Source organism: Balaenoptera musculus, chromosome 12 (assembly GCF_009873245.2).
Source record: "Balaenoptera musculus isolate JJ_BM4_2016_0621 chromosome 12, mBalMus1.pri.v3, whole genome shotgun sequence".
Lineage (NCBI taxonomy): Eukaryota > Metazoa > Chordata > Mammalia > Artiodactyla > Balaenopteridae > Balaenoptera > Balaenoptera musculus.
Window position 1 is genome coordinate 12,159,948 of NC_045796.1, and position 16,877 is coordinate 12,176,824.

A 16,877-nucleotide genomic window follows, 5' to 3' on the forward strand; every position below is an offset into this window, starting at 1 on the left:
TTATTAAACATCTAATTCCTTGATGAGTCTGAGTAAGTGAGTTTCTACTGTACATGTTCTGGTCCTGTTTAAAAAGCAAAGCAGGCTGACTTTTTGAAATCATGTTGTAATCTTCACCCTTAGAAAAGTCATTTGTAACATTATCTTAAATTCCTTTTGAATAATAGCATTAGTCTTTTCTGTGTGTTCTATATAATAAAAAAACTGTTTTTCACCTATTGTGTTTCATACTGTAGATTCATTATCGTATAGTTTGCCTAACAGTTTTGTCCAGCCCTTATTTCAACAGTGTTTGGGTTCCTACTTTGTGGCAATTTAGAAAGAAGGTAGTATCACTGGGCTGGGTAATTAATCCTTAGCCCACTGTACAGTGTCGGCTGCCAGGAGCCCCTCACCATGAGAAGGTGGCATAAAACATACAAAATGGCTATTTGATACAGTTTTTGTTCTCAAGGAATTGGTAATTGGGCATAAGTACCTTATAATCGGGTATAAGTTCTTTCCTCATCAAATTAGATCACCAGCAAACTATCTAGTTAGACCATAGCTCCTTGCCCCCCACAGAAAGCATTCACTAAGACCTTGACTTGTCAGAGGAGAGAGATTTTTAGGTGACCATGTGAAGAATACGTCTGCATTTGTTTTCTCACTTTTGTTAAAGGCATTCTCTATTTGTTCCTTGTACCCTTTGCAAAACTTAATACCAGAAAAACACATGATCTCTTGGAAACTGGATATAATTACTGCCAATACTGAGTGAAAATGATATAATTCAGTAGGTCAGCTGTGAGATCTAACATCTCCAGGATTGTTACGATGTAAAGCGCTCACAATTTACATACATGTTTCTCCTATCATGGTTTGGCTTGCTTTCTTCTTTTACAGCCTTATTTAATGAATATTTTTTACTCAAAGCTTACTCATGCCTCATTTTGGAAGAATATAGGATTGGAAACTAAAATAAAAATGATAGAACAATTTGAGTGTCTGTATAAATACCCATTTGGCTGTAATCAAGTGTGTGCATTCATAGTCAGCTGTGCCTTTGAGCACATTATGAGGCAACACCTCCAGTGTTTTGAAGTGTTATTCTTGAAGGGTTGTAATAGTGATCTTTCCCACCCCTTCGTCATTCCCCAAATTATGATAATGAAAACATTTTCCTCTATTACTGGTTAGTTAGAAGGTCTTTCTGTGTCATTGCTGAATATCATCAGGTGTTGAAATGGCTGCTGTCTGTAATTATACTGTCATTTCAGTTTGTATAACATTTTTTTTTTTTGCCTCCATAATTGCTTCAGGGCCTTCCCATAAAACTGAACACCAGCATTCATTCCTTCTGCAGTGGGGAGTGGGAAGGGGGAAGATTAAGCTACAGAGTGGTCCTGGAAAAGGTAGACCTTTTAAAGAACAGGACGACTTGCTGTTTCACTGACACTTAAGCCTGAAGGGGAATCCAAAAAAAAAAAAGCAACTTTAAACTTAGGAAAGGAAGGTGAATGTGTATTACATCAGGTTTCTGGTATGCAGCTGTGTGTGTCAGTGTGGAAAAAATTAACATTTCAAACTTGGTTGAGTTATCAGAGCATGTAAATTAATGCCAAAAAGCCAAATTTACATTGACATTGTGAAACAAGCTTTTAGTTCTGCCTCTTCGTTTTTGGTATGCTTATTTGTTTTAATTATGTGAAGCATAATTATAGAAAAAAATTTAATGTTCTTCATTGATGGTAAATGCTATCATTAAATACACAGTTTTTATACAGTAAGAACCTGTCCCATAGAGAGCTATCTCCTTTTTTATTTTTATGGTATATTGAGGTTATTATATTTTCTAAGATTAATTGTCTGGAACTCATCAGATTAAGTTTTAGCAAATCATGGTAACTTAAAATAATCCATAAGTACATTAATATTAGAGGTACGCAATTATTTTTGCTAAACTACCATGGCTAAATGTATCAAAGTAGATGATTCCCAGACTTAAAATGTTTAGCCTCTAATTAGTAAATGCTTTTCAGGTATGCATTTCTCAAATTGTAATTGATTTATCAGTGAAATAAATCTTTGCAAGTTTCTGGACCCTACAAATTTTGGGAGCCCCAAATCTCACAGGCTAGGAGAGGAGTTTTCCAGCTTCACAGAAAACTGAATGCCATTTGAGCATTCACTTATTCATTCACTTATCAAATATATATGGAGCACCTACTATGTACTATTGCAGCTGCAGGGGATATTAAGGTAGATAAGAGACAGGTGCCCTTAAGGGGCCTATGTTGTTGCAGGGAAAAGAAACTTAAATATACATAATTGTAATACACAGTGCTCTAAAGAAGCATGTGCAAGGCACATTGTTGACCCAAAGGTGTGAGTGATCTACAACTGGGTGCCCTGGTCCATGTCTCCCCTCTGGCTTCTGTGATGGTGCTTTCGTCCTTCCTCAGTTGCCTGAGTTAGTGAAGAGGAGAGTTAGGAGAATTAGTTAGCTTTAATTGAGCTAGAGAAGAAGGTCCAACGGATGCTCGGGGCAAAAGTTCCTTGAATTGGAGCCAAGGTTCTCTGAGCTCCCTGAGCTGAGATTTAATGTGGGAAGAGGGTTACCTCTTCCTTTGTAACCTACTTTAGATGTGTTTGTTTTCATTGATTTTAGTCACTCCTGCATGTTGAGCTTTATAAGCTCAGGGATTGCATCTGTTTTTTTTGTTGTTGTTTGCTTTTTAAGTAAGGACTTCAAGAATCAAGTTTTGTGTTGGGTCCAGGGCACTTAACACAATGCAAATTTATAGATGGCTTAGCTGTAAGGCTCTTTTTAGTTAGGTGCCAGCGCTTCAGTATTGTAAGAGCATTTCTTAAGATGTGATGCGAAGGTGGATGAGATGGAGGAAAAAGAAAAAAGAAGATAAAGGAAAGAGTACTTTTTTCTTTTATTTATTTTTCTTTTTTACTCGGAAAAACTGAAGGAAGAGGAAGGAAAGCAAATAGTGGAAGGTAGAAATAGGCTGGGAGGTAGCTTTTGTTAAAACGTGCGGGTAATTCATTAGGTTGAAAGTGCCTGTGGATCAGAAGTACTTTAGGGGTGCTCTGGTCAGGGGAGTGATTCAGAGTGCCGTGAACATACAGCTTGGCGGTGACACATGACTTTCTGCTTGTTTGACGCTAGTTGTCGATTAAGTTAAAGATCTTGGTAACATGTAGAATCCTTTGTATATACTTAGGCTACAAAGATTTAGTTGAATTAAGTCCATCTTTCCTATGATTTGCTCCTAATTAATTCTCAGTATTTCATTATAATGTCCTTAGTCTCTAATTTATTTTTTATCAATAATTTTTAATTGAAGTATAGTTGGCTTACAATGTTGTGTTAATTTCTGCTGTATGGCAAGCTGATTCGGTTATACATATATATATACATTCTTTTTTTTATATTCTTTTCCTTTATGGTTTATCATAGGATATTGAATATAGTTCTCTGTGCTACACAGTAGGACCTTGTTGTTTATCCATCCTGTATATAATAGTTTACGTCTGCTAACCCCAAACTCCCAATCCTTCCATTCCCCACTCCCCCTTCCTCCCTTGGCAACCACCAGTCTGTGTTCTCTGTGTCCGTGATTCTGTTTGTTTCAAGATAAGTTCATTTGTGTCATATTTTAGATTCTACATGTGTTATCATATGGTATTTGTCTTTCTCTTTCTGACTTCACTTTGTATGATAATCTCTAGTTGCATCAGTGTTGCTGCAAATGGCATTATTTCGTTCTTTTTTGTGGCTGAGTATAGTATTCCATTGTATACATGTACCACGTCTCCTTTATCCATTCATCTGTCGGTGGACATTTAGGTTGTTTCCATGTCTTGGCTATTGTGAATAGTGCCACTATGAACATTAGGGTGCATGTATCTTTTTGAATTATAGTTTTGTCTGAATATATGCTCAGGAGTGGGATTGCTGGATCATATGGTAATTCTGTTTTTAGTTTTTTAAGGAACCTCCATACTGTTTTCCACAGTGACTGCACCAACTTACATTCCCACCAACAGTGTAGGAGGGTTCCCTTTTCTCTACACCCTCTCCAGCATGTTATTTGTAGACTTTTTAATGATGGCCATTCTGACCGGTGTGAGGTGGCACCTCATTGCAGTTTTGATTTGCATTTCTCTAATAATTAGCAGTGTTGAACATCTTTTCATGTGTCTATTGGCCATCTGTATGTGTTCTTTGGAGAAATGTCTATTTAGGTTTTCTACCCATTTTTTGGTTGGGTTTTTTTGTTGCTGTTGAGTTGTATGAGCTGTTTGTATATTTTGGAAATTAAGCCCTTGTGGGTCACATCGTTTGCAAATATTTTCTCCCATTCTGTAGGTTGTATTTTTGTTTTGTTTACGGTTTCCTCTGCTGTGCAAAAGCTTGTAAGTTTGATTAGGTCCCATTTGTTTATTTTTGTTTTTATTTCTGTTGCCTTGGGAGACTGCTTAGTCTGTAATTTAAAAAAGACAGGTAAGAGTTGAGTTTTTGCTAAATCTGTACAGAAATACAAGTCATTCTGAGGGTCAGAATTAAGATAATGTATTATTTGTGATGTTATAAGCTATTGTTATACTGTTATCTGCCACTATCCCCAGTCACGTGTTGAAAGTCAGACACCACAGTTGCCTGTTGCAGTGGACACAACACGCTATTAGTTCATTAATGATCATTCTTAGTCTGGCTTTTCAGATTTATTTAACGATGCACAGACTTGAAGAAAAAAAATTAGTTCTACTCTTCTCCAAAGTGTATAAGCTCATTTTATTGACCTTTTTGTAAACTAGATGCTTTCTGATGCAGCACCTGGAAAACTGAGAATTGTCCATGGAGATGTCTTGACATTTAAGATAGAAAGGGCTTTTCCAGAAAGTCTCAAAAGACAGTGGGAGGATGGTAAGTGACTTTGGGTTGGTTTTCTTATCTTCTTTTGTAATTATTTAGATCACAAATATTTATGTTACTTATACATTATTAATGTTTATTATATATTTATATTAAAAATTAAATGAATAGAATTAAATAGGTAATGTGCATTGCAATGTTTTTCTGCTTTTCCACTTTGTTCCAAAGTAAGATAAAGTAATTTGATTTTATAATTCTAATTTATTTACCCGATATTTTTCAAATATTTTGGGTTCTGTTCAAATAAACTTTACATTTTTATTACACCATATAAGGATGGAATGAACTATAAAGTGTTACTTTTTCTAAATGGTGAAAAAAGAAGTGTTTTAGGGAACCAAGCTGTACGCACACCCTTCTAACTTTATTTCCATTGTCTTTCACATTCAATGACTAACCAAGGCGCTCTTCATTCACAGACAGTGTTTACTGGGTACCTGCTATGTGCCGGCTCCTTGGAATACGTAGATAAATGGGGTGTGTTTCTTGCCCCTTAAAGCCCTCAGGACACCCGGAGGAGCGATTCCGGCGTGCCCCCCCCCACGGCTGCCCCCCCCCACGGCTGCCCCCCCACGGCTGCCCCCCCCACGGCTGCCCCCCCCCACGGCTGCCCCCCCCACGGCTGCCCCCCCACGGCTGCCCCCCCCACGGCTGCCCCCCCCACGGCTGCCCCCCCCCGGCTGCCCCCCCCACGGCTGCCCCCCACGGCCCCCCACGGCTGCCCCCCCCACGGCTGCCCCCCCACGGCTGCCCCCCCACGGCTGCCCCCCCACGGCTGCCCCCCCACGGCTGCCTCCCCCACGGCTGCCCCCCCACGGCTGCCCCCCCACGGCTGCCCCCCCCACGGCTGCCCCCCCACGGCTGCCCCCCCCACGGCTGCCCCCCCCCCACGGCTGCCCCCCCCACGGCTGCCCCCCTTGTCTCTGGCCGCTGCCCGCCAGGCTCCTTCAGAGACGCCAGCGCTGCCCGTCTCCCCCTTTCAACCCACTGTCCTCTTCTCGGCACCAGCCTTCAGGTTTCTGCCTGCCCAGCCCGTCACAGACACAGTGACAACTGACCTAACTGCCTGCTTCAAACCATCTCAAGTTCCCTGGCATTAATCTGACTGTTACTCTCTTCTAGACGATTTCTCTGCTCCTGTCTTCCCTGATACCAGGCCCTCCTGTTCCTCCTTTCACATTGTTGGGAGCTTTCTCTAACTGTTCTTTGCTGGTGGTTATTTTTCCACCCACATCTTACATGTTGTTTCTGCGATGGGGGAGAAGGGGTGGAATCTGCTGTTCTCATGCAGCAGGTTTGCCTGGATTTCTCCTCCCCTGTGGTCTCACTTACCACGTATATGCTGCGCACACTTAATCTTCATGTCCAGCCTGTATCCCCTGCCTGGGTATCTGACAGCTTCATCTGGGTGCCCCGTAGGAACTTTGACCTCATCATGTCCAACGCAAATGATCTTTTCCCTCAAACCAGTTCTTTTTCATATTTTTCCTAAGCCAAAACCTGAAGACTTTGACTGACTGAATAGTAATTAGGTAGGATTTTTTTTCCTTGATAATTCAAAGCGGATTGTGAGAAAACATTGCTTCTGAAGAATAAATGGACTGGAAAATACTCAGCCATATCTTTTTGTATATTTTTGTTTGATGCTGTTCATATCCAGTTTGATTTTACTCTTAGCTAAAATTGTATTCAGAATATATTGATGAAATAATCATTCCAAGTTATTTTTCTTATGCCAACCAGATCCTCCAAATGTACATATTATTGGAAATCTGCCTTTTAGTGTATCAACTCCACTGATTATCAAATGGCTTGAAAACGTTTCTCATAGAAATGGACCTTTTGCTTATGGCAGAACCCAGATGACTTTGACTTTTCAAAAGGAAGTGGCAGAGGTAAGTTTTAACATTTTCTGGCTATTTTATCATGTGATCAAATTACCAAACAAAACAAAAAGAATGTGATAATTTGGAGTTGAGAAAGGGAAGGGAGCTGCATGTCTTATTATTCAATAGATAGACTTTGATTCAGCTAAGCCTGCTAGGCATTCCCATGGCTGGAGTGTTCCAAGTTTGTCTCTCTAGAAAATAAACCCTCAGGGCAGACGAGAGCAGTTTTTGAAGTGCAGAGGTTTAAGGAGGGAATCTGTAGACTATAAGCATTTTTTTAAAAATTTCATTATGACATATAAATACAAAAGAGTATATAATGTATATGCATGGCTTTGTGTATGTATGGCTTAATAAAAAGAACGTATGAATCTCTGCCACCCAAGTCAAGTTAATAATTAAATGACAGACATCTTTGACACCCTCTTGTGTACCTCATTCTGATTACATCTCCTGTCCCCCACCTGCTACCAGGATAATCTGTACCATGAGTTTGCGAATTATTATTCCCTGCATAGCTTATCGCGTAGATTCTTATCTGTATAATTAATATACTTTAGTTTTGTCCATTTTTTAACTTTATACAAGTGGGTTCATACAACGTGTATTCTTTGTATTCTTTTTATCCTGATCTGCTCATGTTCATAGCTATAGTTTATTTGTACAGCTGTTTACTACCCACTCTTTGACTATTTATCTGTCAGATTTATCTGTCCATTTTCCTGTTTTGGGACCCTGCATTAGTTTCAGTGTTTCATTATCACAAACAAAACTGTCATGAATGTTCCTATTTTGATGTCAGCTGGTGCACATAGGCAAGATTTCTTTAGGGTATAAACCTGAAAGTGGCAATGCTGGATCATTCTGCAGCTTTAAATTTACCACTCTTTTTTGCAGTGTCTAATCCGTTGTTAATTTTACTCAGTTTATTTTTCATTTCAGATATTGTATTTTTATCTCTAAAAGTTTCATTTGAGTCTTATTATATCTTCCCTTTCTCTCATTATGTTCATGCTTTCCTTGGCATCCTTATGCATATGTATAATATTTGTAATGGCTATTTTAAGATCTTTACCTACTAATTTCATTACCTCTGTCATTTCTGTACTGTTTTACCAGTTGACTTTGCCCACCCTCTTTGCTATGGGTGCCATTTTTCCACTTCTTTGCAAGCCTGATAATTTTTGACAAGATACTGGATATTCTGAGGTTTTTGTTTTTTTAATGTTGGGGATGCTTCTGGCATCTAGTGGGTAGAGGTTAGGGATGCTGATAAACATCCTTCAGTGCACAGGACAGTCCCCCACAGCAAAGAATTACTCAGCACTAACCAGCCCAAAATGTCAATAATGCCACAGTTGGAAAAACTTTGTTTTAGAGTATTTGGCTATAAAATCCATCACAAAAATGTAGGACCCTTTTGTGTTTGTTAGAAACTCTAAGATGACATCCTCTTTTTCCTGAGGTCCTAGTCATCTCCTCCTCGTGACTCTGTTAATTCTCTTCTGTTGGTTTGAATTGAGGCCATGCTAATAGTTCTCCTTGTTTTCTCAACTTTTGGATTTGTCCTTGGTTTCTTTTTTCTCAGCTGACATGATTATTATGGTATTTCTGTTCTTCAGTAACACAATAGAAATGCAAAATACTATGTACTCTGATTCTTTGGGGGTAAAGAACAAAGGAACAGGCTGAAGAGGTGGGGTAACATTTTCAATGACTCAGTGTCAGTTGTGCTTATTAATAACAGTGTTGCTTCCACTTAACCGTATGCAATTATTTTTCTTTAACAAAAAGTTGATTTTAGTTAAATGTTAATATTAATATTGAGAAGAGTTTATATTGAGTCTGCAATTTACGGAATGCTTTTGAAGTGTAGAAAACACTGCTCCTCTGACGATTTTCACATTTTTGCAAGTGAAAGTTTCAATGGAAGACTAAGCAGCATTCTCTTATATAACCTCTGTTTGTTCTTGACACTGTCATATTTGTAATTTTGTATTTAGCCACAGAAAGCACTTTTAAACATTTGCTTGGCTTGGCTTTGTGAGTTACAGAACAGAAATGAGCGTGTTCCTCCTAAGACTACAGGGTGTAAATTTAAGAATTCAGCTCACACATTACGAGGCGTGTAGACAGTTTAAAGTTACAGCTCATAAAATAGAGTCAGACTGTGTAGCAATAAATGAGGCCTTAACAAATCTCATCTAACCTCATAGATGATGAAACTGAGGTTCCAAATAGTTTAATGTCTTCCAAAGGTTGTGGAGCTAGTTACAGGGAAAGCTGAACTTGAACACAGGTCATATGTTTTCTGCTGAAGTCACGATGCTCACGTTCTTTCTGTGACCGGACCTATGGTCTTTTCTTTCTGGGTCCAGCATCAGCCTCTTCATCTCCTGCCATCTCCAGGGGACCCTGGCTGGTTAATGGTCACATCCCTGGCAGGGAGGGAATCACCTCTCCATTAATTATCTCGTTCTCATCGTCCCTGGTGTTTGGCTGTGCAGCTTCTCAAGTGTAAGCCTAATTTTTCTATTTGTACTTAAAATTATTTTAGATGAATAGGAAAATAAATAACACTGTCCTTGTGAATTCTTTGACCCGTTGTTTTTCTTATATTCAATCAGAATTTTTTAAAAGCTCAAGGGTTAAGAGTTTTTCTTTTTACTGAAAAATTACCTGGTTTGATTCCCTGGGCTTTTGCTTTTCAAATCTATCCTGTGATGGAGTTTGAATTGTCATAGCTTTATCTGTAATACATCTATCAAAGAAACATCAATTCATGTTTGAATGGTTGATCGACCGTTTAACTCATGCTAGCGTTTAATGAAATCTCTTTGCAGAGCTTTCTGGTTTGTGGCTTGAATTTTTCCTTAATAAATTAGGGACAGGTATGTGTGCTGCTTTCTTCTAAGTTATAAGATAGGATTCACATACTTTCATCTCCACAGCCTGTGTGTATTTGCTACAAAGATTGGATGGGTTACATTGGATGGGTGTCCATGAGGACACCCCTTCCCCTGGCAGAACTGGATACGTAGCACTCTAGGTGAAATATATTATACTTAAATGTGTCTTTATAGCAAATTAGCTTACCATCCATGCCTCCCTGGTTTGCTTTTTGGTTAAAGTGATTTTTAAATTCTCTTCAGTGGGAACACACCTTTCAGATGTAAAGTAAAATACTGGAAGAAAATCCAGGATGAGATAATTTTTTAAGTCTGGGCATTTCTTTTGGTTTATTTTCTAATTTTGTGATTATGTTCATGCTGCATTTTAGTTTTACACAACTGCTTTGAATTGTGCCAGTTTGCACAATGCATTTTAAAAATTTTGAATCTTATGCCAGTGGTAAAGTTCCTTTTTTCTTTATAAAGAACTAGAAATATTTTTGACCATTTGATCCATAAGCTTATTCTTTAACTTAAATCTGTACTTCCATTATTTGTCTTTGTTTTTGGTATTTGCATGAGAATATGTACAGTTCTTGGCTCTACATATTAGTAAGGAAGAATTTATTTTGTTATATATACTGTAGCAACTCATCACTTGTCTTGAACTTGACTTCCCGGTAATTTTAACTGTCCAAGTACAGACAAGAGCCAGGTAATCTTTACTTTAGTAAAAAGGGTTGAGATGAGAGATGGCTTCTAAGTAACAAAATATGCTACAAAATCTACGGTTAACTTTGCCCATAGGAAATTTTCTCAGCATCTCAGATTAAAGCCTATTTTTAAATCTTACCTAAGGCAAAGCTTTTACAAGCCAAATTATGTGGTGTTCATGCCCACAGCTGGTTAGAAGCAGCAAAGTATAAGGGACTATTAGAGTTTGACACGTGACAGTGAAGCAGGAAAGAGAAACACCCAGCACAGTAAATATATTGGGTTGGCCAAAAGATTCCTTCGGTTTTTAAGTAAAAATAAAAGACACATTTTTCATTTTTACCAAGAACTTTATTGCACAATGTACTCCACTACCTTCTGCCATTTTTCAGGCAACTTCACAATTCCATCTTCCCAAAACTTTTTATCTTTTTGAGCAAAGAACTGTTCCAGGTGCCTTTTACAGTCTTCCAGGGAATTGAAAGTTTTTCCATTAAGAGAATTTTGTAAAGACCGAAATAATCGGAAATCCAAAGGGTGCAATGCCTGGTGAATATGGCGGAGGAATCAGAACTTCCCAGCCAAGCTGTAACAGTTTTTGCCTGGTCATTAAAGAAACGTGGTCTTGCATTGTCCTGATGGAAGATTATGCGTTTTCTGTTGACTAATTCCAGACACTTCATTGAGTGCTGCTTTCAGTTGGTCTAATTGGGAGCAGTACATGTTGGAATTAATAGTCTAGTTTTCTGGAAGGAGCTCACAATAGAGGACTCCCTTCCATTCCCACCATATACACAACATCACCTTCTTTGGATGAAGACCAGCCTTTGGAGTGGTGGTGGTTCATTTTGCTTGCCCCACAATCTCTTCCATTCCACATTATTGTGCAGTATCTACGTTTCATCACCCACCACAATTTGTTTTAAGAACGGAGCGTTTTCATTACATTTAAATAGAGAATTGCATGCGGAAATACAGTCAAGGTTTTTTTCACGTAACTTATGTGGTACCCAAACAACAAAGCGTTGAATATAACCAAGCTGGTGCAAATGATTTTCAGCACTTGATTTGTATATGTTGAGTATGTTGGCTATCTCCTGGGTGGTATAACGTTGAGTTCTCAATTAATTTCTCGATTTGATCGCTATCAACTTCAACTGGTCTACCTCACCGTGGAGCATCGTCCAGCGAGAAATCTCCAGCACGAAACTTCACAGACCACTTTTGACACATTCGATCAGTCACAGCACCTTCTCCATACACTGCACAAATCTTTTTTTTGAGTTTCAGTTCCGTTTTTACCTTTCTTGAAATAATAAAGCATAATATGCCAAAAATGTTGCTTTTTTTCTTCCATCTTCAGTATTAAAATGGCTACACAAAAATTTTGATAAGTTTTTTTCAATGCACGCTGATATGACAGCTGTCACAATCTAACAAATCTGTTTTGAATGTAGTTAAAGACAGCTGAGTGCTACTAGAGCCATCTTGCGGTGTGGGGGGTAACAAATGAACTTTTGGGCCAACTCAGTAACTCAAAAAGTGCTCCGTCTTTGACTGTTTAGTAGTACGGCACAGCCCAGGCATACCTGGCCCCAGGATTATTCCAGTAATTGTTGGTATTTGTAATGTTGACTCTATCATTCAGAAGAGATTTAGAATGTCCAGGGAGTTCTAAGAACATAGAGAAGCAGGATACATTTTAGAAAAATAAGTATGCCTAATTTTTTTATCCACCACTCAGCTTTGTCCAATCTTAATATATTGCCATATTTTTCATATCTTTTTTAAGAAATAAAATAGAGATGTTTGGAGCCCTCTTCTATCCCCCTTTTCCCTCCTATGAATTGAACTGTCTTAAAATTGATATTATGCCCATGAACATGTTTTGCTTGCTCTACAGATATAGATAGATAGATATACACATGCACATAGAGAGTAAACAATAAGAAATAATCTTTTGAAGTTTTTATGTGAGTGGAGTCATACTGTACATATTTTCTGTCAATTATTGTTTACTCTATTTGGGATTTATGTTGGTGTCTCTTGTTATTCATTGTAACTATTATTTAGCATTCCATTGTCAAAATTACCACAGTTTAATTATCCACCTATTGATGGACCTTTATGTTTTTCCACTTTTTTTTGGATACTACATATAATGTTGCAGTGACTATCCCTGTACATATCTCCTTGTGAAGCAGGTCTCTAGGATATATTCATAAAGGTAGACCTAAAGGATCATAAGGGTTTACCCAACTTTAGCTTTAATATATATATTGCCAGATTATAGACCACAGTGCTTGTACCAATTTCCCCTCTCACTAGCGGCATATGAGAATTCCTGTTGCTCCGTATTGTTGCCAGTATTAGGTTCTGTCAGGTTCTTTTTCTGTTGTTTAAATTTTGTTCATTTCGAGATAGCCTCAACCACCAGAGGGCAGACAGCAGAAGCAAGAAAAACTACAATCCTGCAGCCTGTGGAACAAAAACCACATTTACAGAAAGATAGACAAGATGAAAAGGCAGAGGGCTATATACCAGATGAAGGAACAAGAAAAAACCCCAGAAAAACAACTAAATGAAGTGGAGATAGGCAACCTTCCAGAAAAAGAATTCAGAGTAATGATAGTGAAGATGATCCAGGACCTCGGAATAAGAATGGAGGCAAAGATTGAGAAGATGCAAGAAATGATTAACAAAGACCTAGAAGAATTAAAGAACAAACAAACACAGATGACCAATACAATAACTGAAATGAAAACTACACTAGAAGGAATCAATAGCAGAATAACTGAGGCAGAAGAACGGATAAGTGACCTGGAAGACAGAATGGTGTGGTAGGGAAGTTTTCTTATATGATTTTTTTGAGTGCACTGTATATGATGTAATTCACGCTTCTTAGATGTACCTCAGTTAGTACTGGAGGAAAATATTTTCCATGTTGGCTTTGTATCATGTCAGATAGCCTATGCTTTTAAAATTTATCTCAAAAAATCTACCTAGTGTTCGTAGATAATGAATGAATTACTTGCTAAAATTCCTTTGTGTCCTTGTGCAGAGACTTACAGCCAGTACAGGAAGCAAGCAGCGTAGTCGCCTTTCCATCATGGCTCAGTACCTCTGCGATGTTCAGCACATCTTTACAATTCCAGGTCAGGCTTTCATCCCCAAACCAGAGGTGAGTTTCTTTTTGTTTGTTTTAGTATACCAGAATTAGGATGTTAATTGTAATCTTTGCTCCTGTGGGGATATGTCATAGGAAATTATCTCTAGAATCTGATCTTATATGCAAACCATACCATACCTTTTTCTTTACCTCTCCTAAATGAGAACCATAAACATCACAGTATGAATAGTTCTTATTCTAATTTTTCTTCTCCTTCTATAGTATGACCAAATGTCTAGGTTTATCCATGTTGCCCTGGTGGTGCTATTATCATTATTATTATTATCCCCTTTTACCCTTAAATGTATCCCAGTATTTAAGATGAGTTATATGGTCACCCAATACTCAAAAAAAGAAATCAGTATTTCTTTGTGATTTCTGTTGGAGACTTCTAACTAAAGTTACATCAAACATTATCTGTTTATTTTTATTGAAATATATTTGATATTTAACATTGTATAATTAAAGGTATACAACATGTTAACTTGGTACATTTATATATTGTAATATAGTTGCCATTGTAGCAATAATTGGCACCTCTATCTTATTACATAATTATCCTTTCTTTTTCGTAGTTGAAGTAATTAAGTTCTAGTCTCTTAGCAAGTTTGATTATAATACAATATTGTTTATATTAACTGTACTGTGCATTATATCTCTAGGGTTTATTTACGACTCATTGTAAGTTTGTACCTTTAAACAGCTTCCTGTCCCCCCCTCCCCTGGTAACCACCATTTCACAAGTCTGGCTTTTTAAAATTCCACATGCAAGTGATAACATACAGTACTTGTCTTTCTGTCTGACTTATCTCACTTAGCATAATGTGCTCAAGGTCCATCTGTGTTGTCACAGATTGTTGTGTTGTCAGGGTGTCCTCCTTTCTTATGACTGAACAATATTCCATAATATATGTATATAAAATATACACCACATTTTCTTTATCCATTCATCTATTGATGGACATTTAGGTTAGTTTCCATATCTGGCTATTGTAAATAATGCTGCAGTGAATACAGAGGTACATGTATCTTTTTGAGTTAGTGTTTTCATTTTCTTCAGATAAATACCCAGAAGTTGAATTGCTGGATCATATGGTAGATCTGTTTTTAATTTTGCGGGGAAACTCCATACCATTTTCCGTAGTGGCTGCACCAACTTACATTCCCACCAGCAGTGCACAAGGGTTCCCTTTTCTCTACATCCTCACCAGCACTTACCTCTTATCTTCTTGATAGCCATTCTAACAGGTGTGAGGTGATATCTCCTTGTGGTTTTCATTAGTATTTCCCTGATGATTAGTGATGTCCAGCATTTTTTCATGTACCTGTTGGCCATTGGGTTATATCTTCTTTGGAAAAAAGTCTATTTAGTTTTTCTGCCCATCTTTTAATCAGATTATTTGGGGTTTTGTTGTTGTTATTGAGTAGTAGGAGTTCTTTTTATATTTTGGGTATTAACTCCTTATCCAATATATGATTTGTAAAAGTTTTTTCTCATTCTGTAGTTTGTCTTTTCATTTTGTGAATTGTTACTTTTTCTATGCAGAAGCTCTTAAGTTTGTGGTCCCTTTTGTTGACTTTTGCTTTTGTTCTTTGTGCTTTTGTTGTTATATCCAAAAAAAATAATTGCCAGGACCAAGTGGAGGAGTTTATTTCCTACTTTTTTTTTCTGGGAGTTGTGTAGTGTCAGGTCATGTGTTTAAGTGTTTGATCCTAGAAAGGAGTCCAATTTCACTGCATGTGTTTATCCGGTTTTCCCAACACCATTCATTGAAGAAACTATCCTTTCCCCATTGGGTGCTCTTGGCTCCATTGTCAAATATTAGCAGATCATATAAGCAAGGGTTTAATTCTGGGCTCTCTGTCCTGTTCATTGGTCTATGTGTCTGTTTTTGTGCCAATAACATACTGGTTTTTGTTTTGTTCTGTTTTGTTTTTACTGTAGCTTTGTCGTATAGTTTGTAATCGGGAAGTATGATATCTCAGAAAGTGTGATACCTCCAGCTTTGTTTTTTTCCTCAGTATTGCTTTGGCTATTCAGGGACATCTGTGGTTCCATACAAATTTTAGAATTCTTTTTTCTATTTCTGTAAAGAATGCCATTGGTATTTTCATGGGGATTGCATTGAATCTATAGATGGCTTTGGGTAGGATGGACATTGTAATAATATTAATTCTTCAAATCCATGAATATAAGATGTCTTTCCATTTGTGTTTTCTTTGATATCTTTCAGCAAAGTCTTGTAGTTTTCACTGTACAGATCTTTCACTTCCTTGGTTAAATTTATTCCTAAGTATTTTATTGTTTTTGATGCTATTGTGAATGGATAGTTTTATTTCTTTTCAGATGTTTCATCCTTAGTATATAGAAATGCAGTTGATTTCTGTATGTTGATTTTTTGTGTCTTGCAACTTTACTGAAATTGTGATTACTTCCAAGAGTTTTTTGGTTGAGTCTTTGGGATTTTCTATGTACAAAATCATATCATCTGCAAATAGTGACAGTTTTACTCCCTCTTTCCCGATTTGGATACCTTTTCTTTGTCTTGTCTAATCACTCTAGCTAGGACTTCCAATACTCTGTTAAATAAATAAGAGTGGTGATAGTGGGCATCCTTGTCTTGTTCCTAATCTTAGAGGAAAAGCTTTCAGGTTTTCTCCACTGAGTATAATGTTAGCTGTGCTAATGTTGAGTGTATATATATTGACAACAAATGTTATTTGTTGTTTGTGGTCTTTATTATGTGGAACTATGTTCCTTCTATACCCAATCTACTGAATGTTTTCATCAGGAAAGGATGTTGTAATTGTCAAATGCTTTTTCTGCATCTAGTAAGGTGATCATGTGATTTTTATCTTTCATTTTATTAGTGTGATGTATTACATTTATTGATTTGTGTATGTTGAACCATCCTTACATCTCAGGGATAAATCCTACTTGGTCATGGTGCGTGATCCTTTTTATGTGTTCTTGAATTTGGCTTACTAATATTTTGTTGAGAATTTTTGCATCAGTATTCATTAGGGATATTGGTCTATAGTTTCCTTGTGGTAGCCTTATCTGGCTTTGGTTTCAAAGTAATGCTGGCCTCATAGAATGAGTTTGGAAGTATTCCCTCCTCCTCTGTTTTTGGAAGAGTTTGAGAAGGATTGGTGTTAATTCTTCTTTGAATGGTAGAATTTTCAAGTGAAGCCATCTGGTCCTGGGGTTTTCTGTTTTGGGAGGGTTTTGATTACTGATTCAACCTCTTTGCTCACTATTGGTCTGTTCAGATTTTCTGTTT

General features: G+C 37.5%; 1 protein-coding gene across 1 annotated transcript in view; it reads left to right on the top strand.

Moving 5' to 3' along the window:
- Nucleotides 1-16,877, top strand: part of TFB1M (transcription factor B1, mitochondrial) — a 56,381-nt gene that overhangs the window by 11,867 nt on the left and 27,637 nt on the right. Inside the window, exons 3-5 of the mRNA XM_036871927.1 lie at nt 4,813-4,921; nt 6,674-6,825; nt 13,486-13,605. Coding sequence (XP_036727822.1) covers nt 4,813-4,921; nt 6,674-6,825; nt 13,486-13,605 — 381 coding nt within the window. The remainder of the gene's footprint in view (nt 1-4,812; nt 4,922-6,673; nt 6,826-13,485; nt 13,606-16,877) is intronic.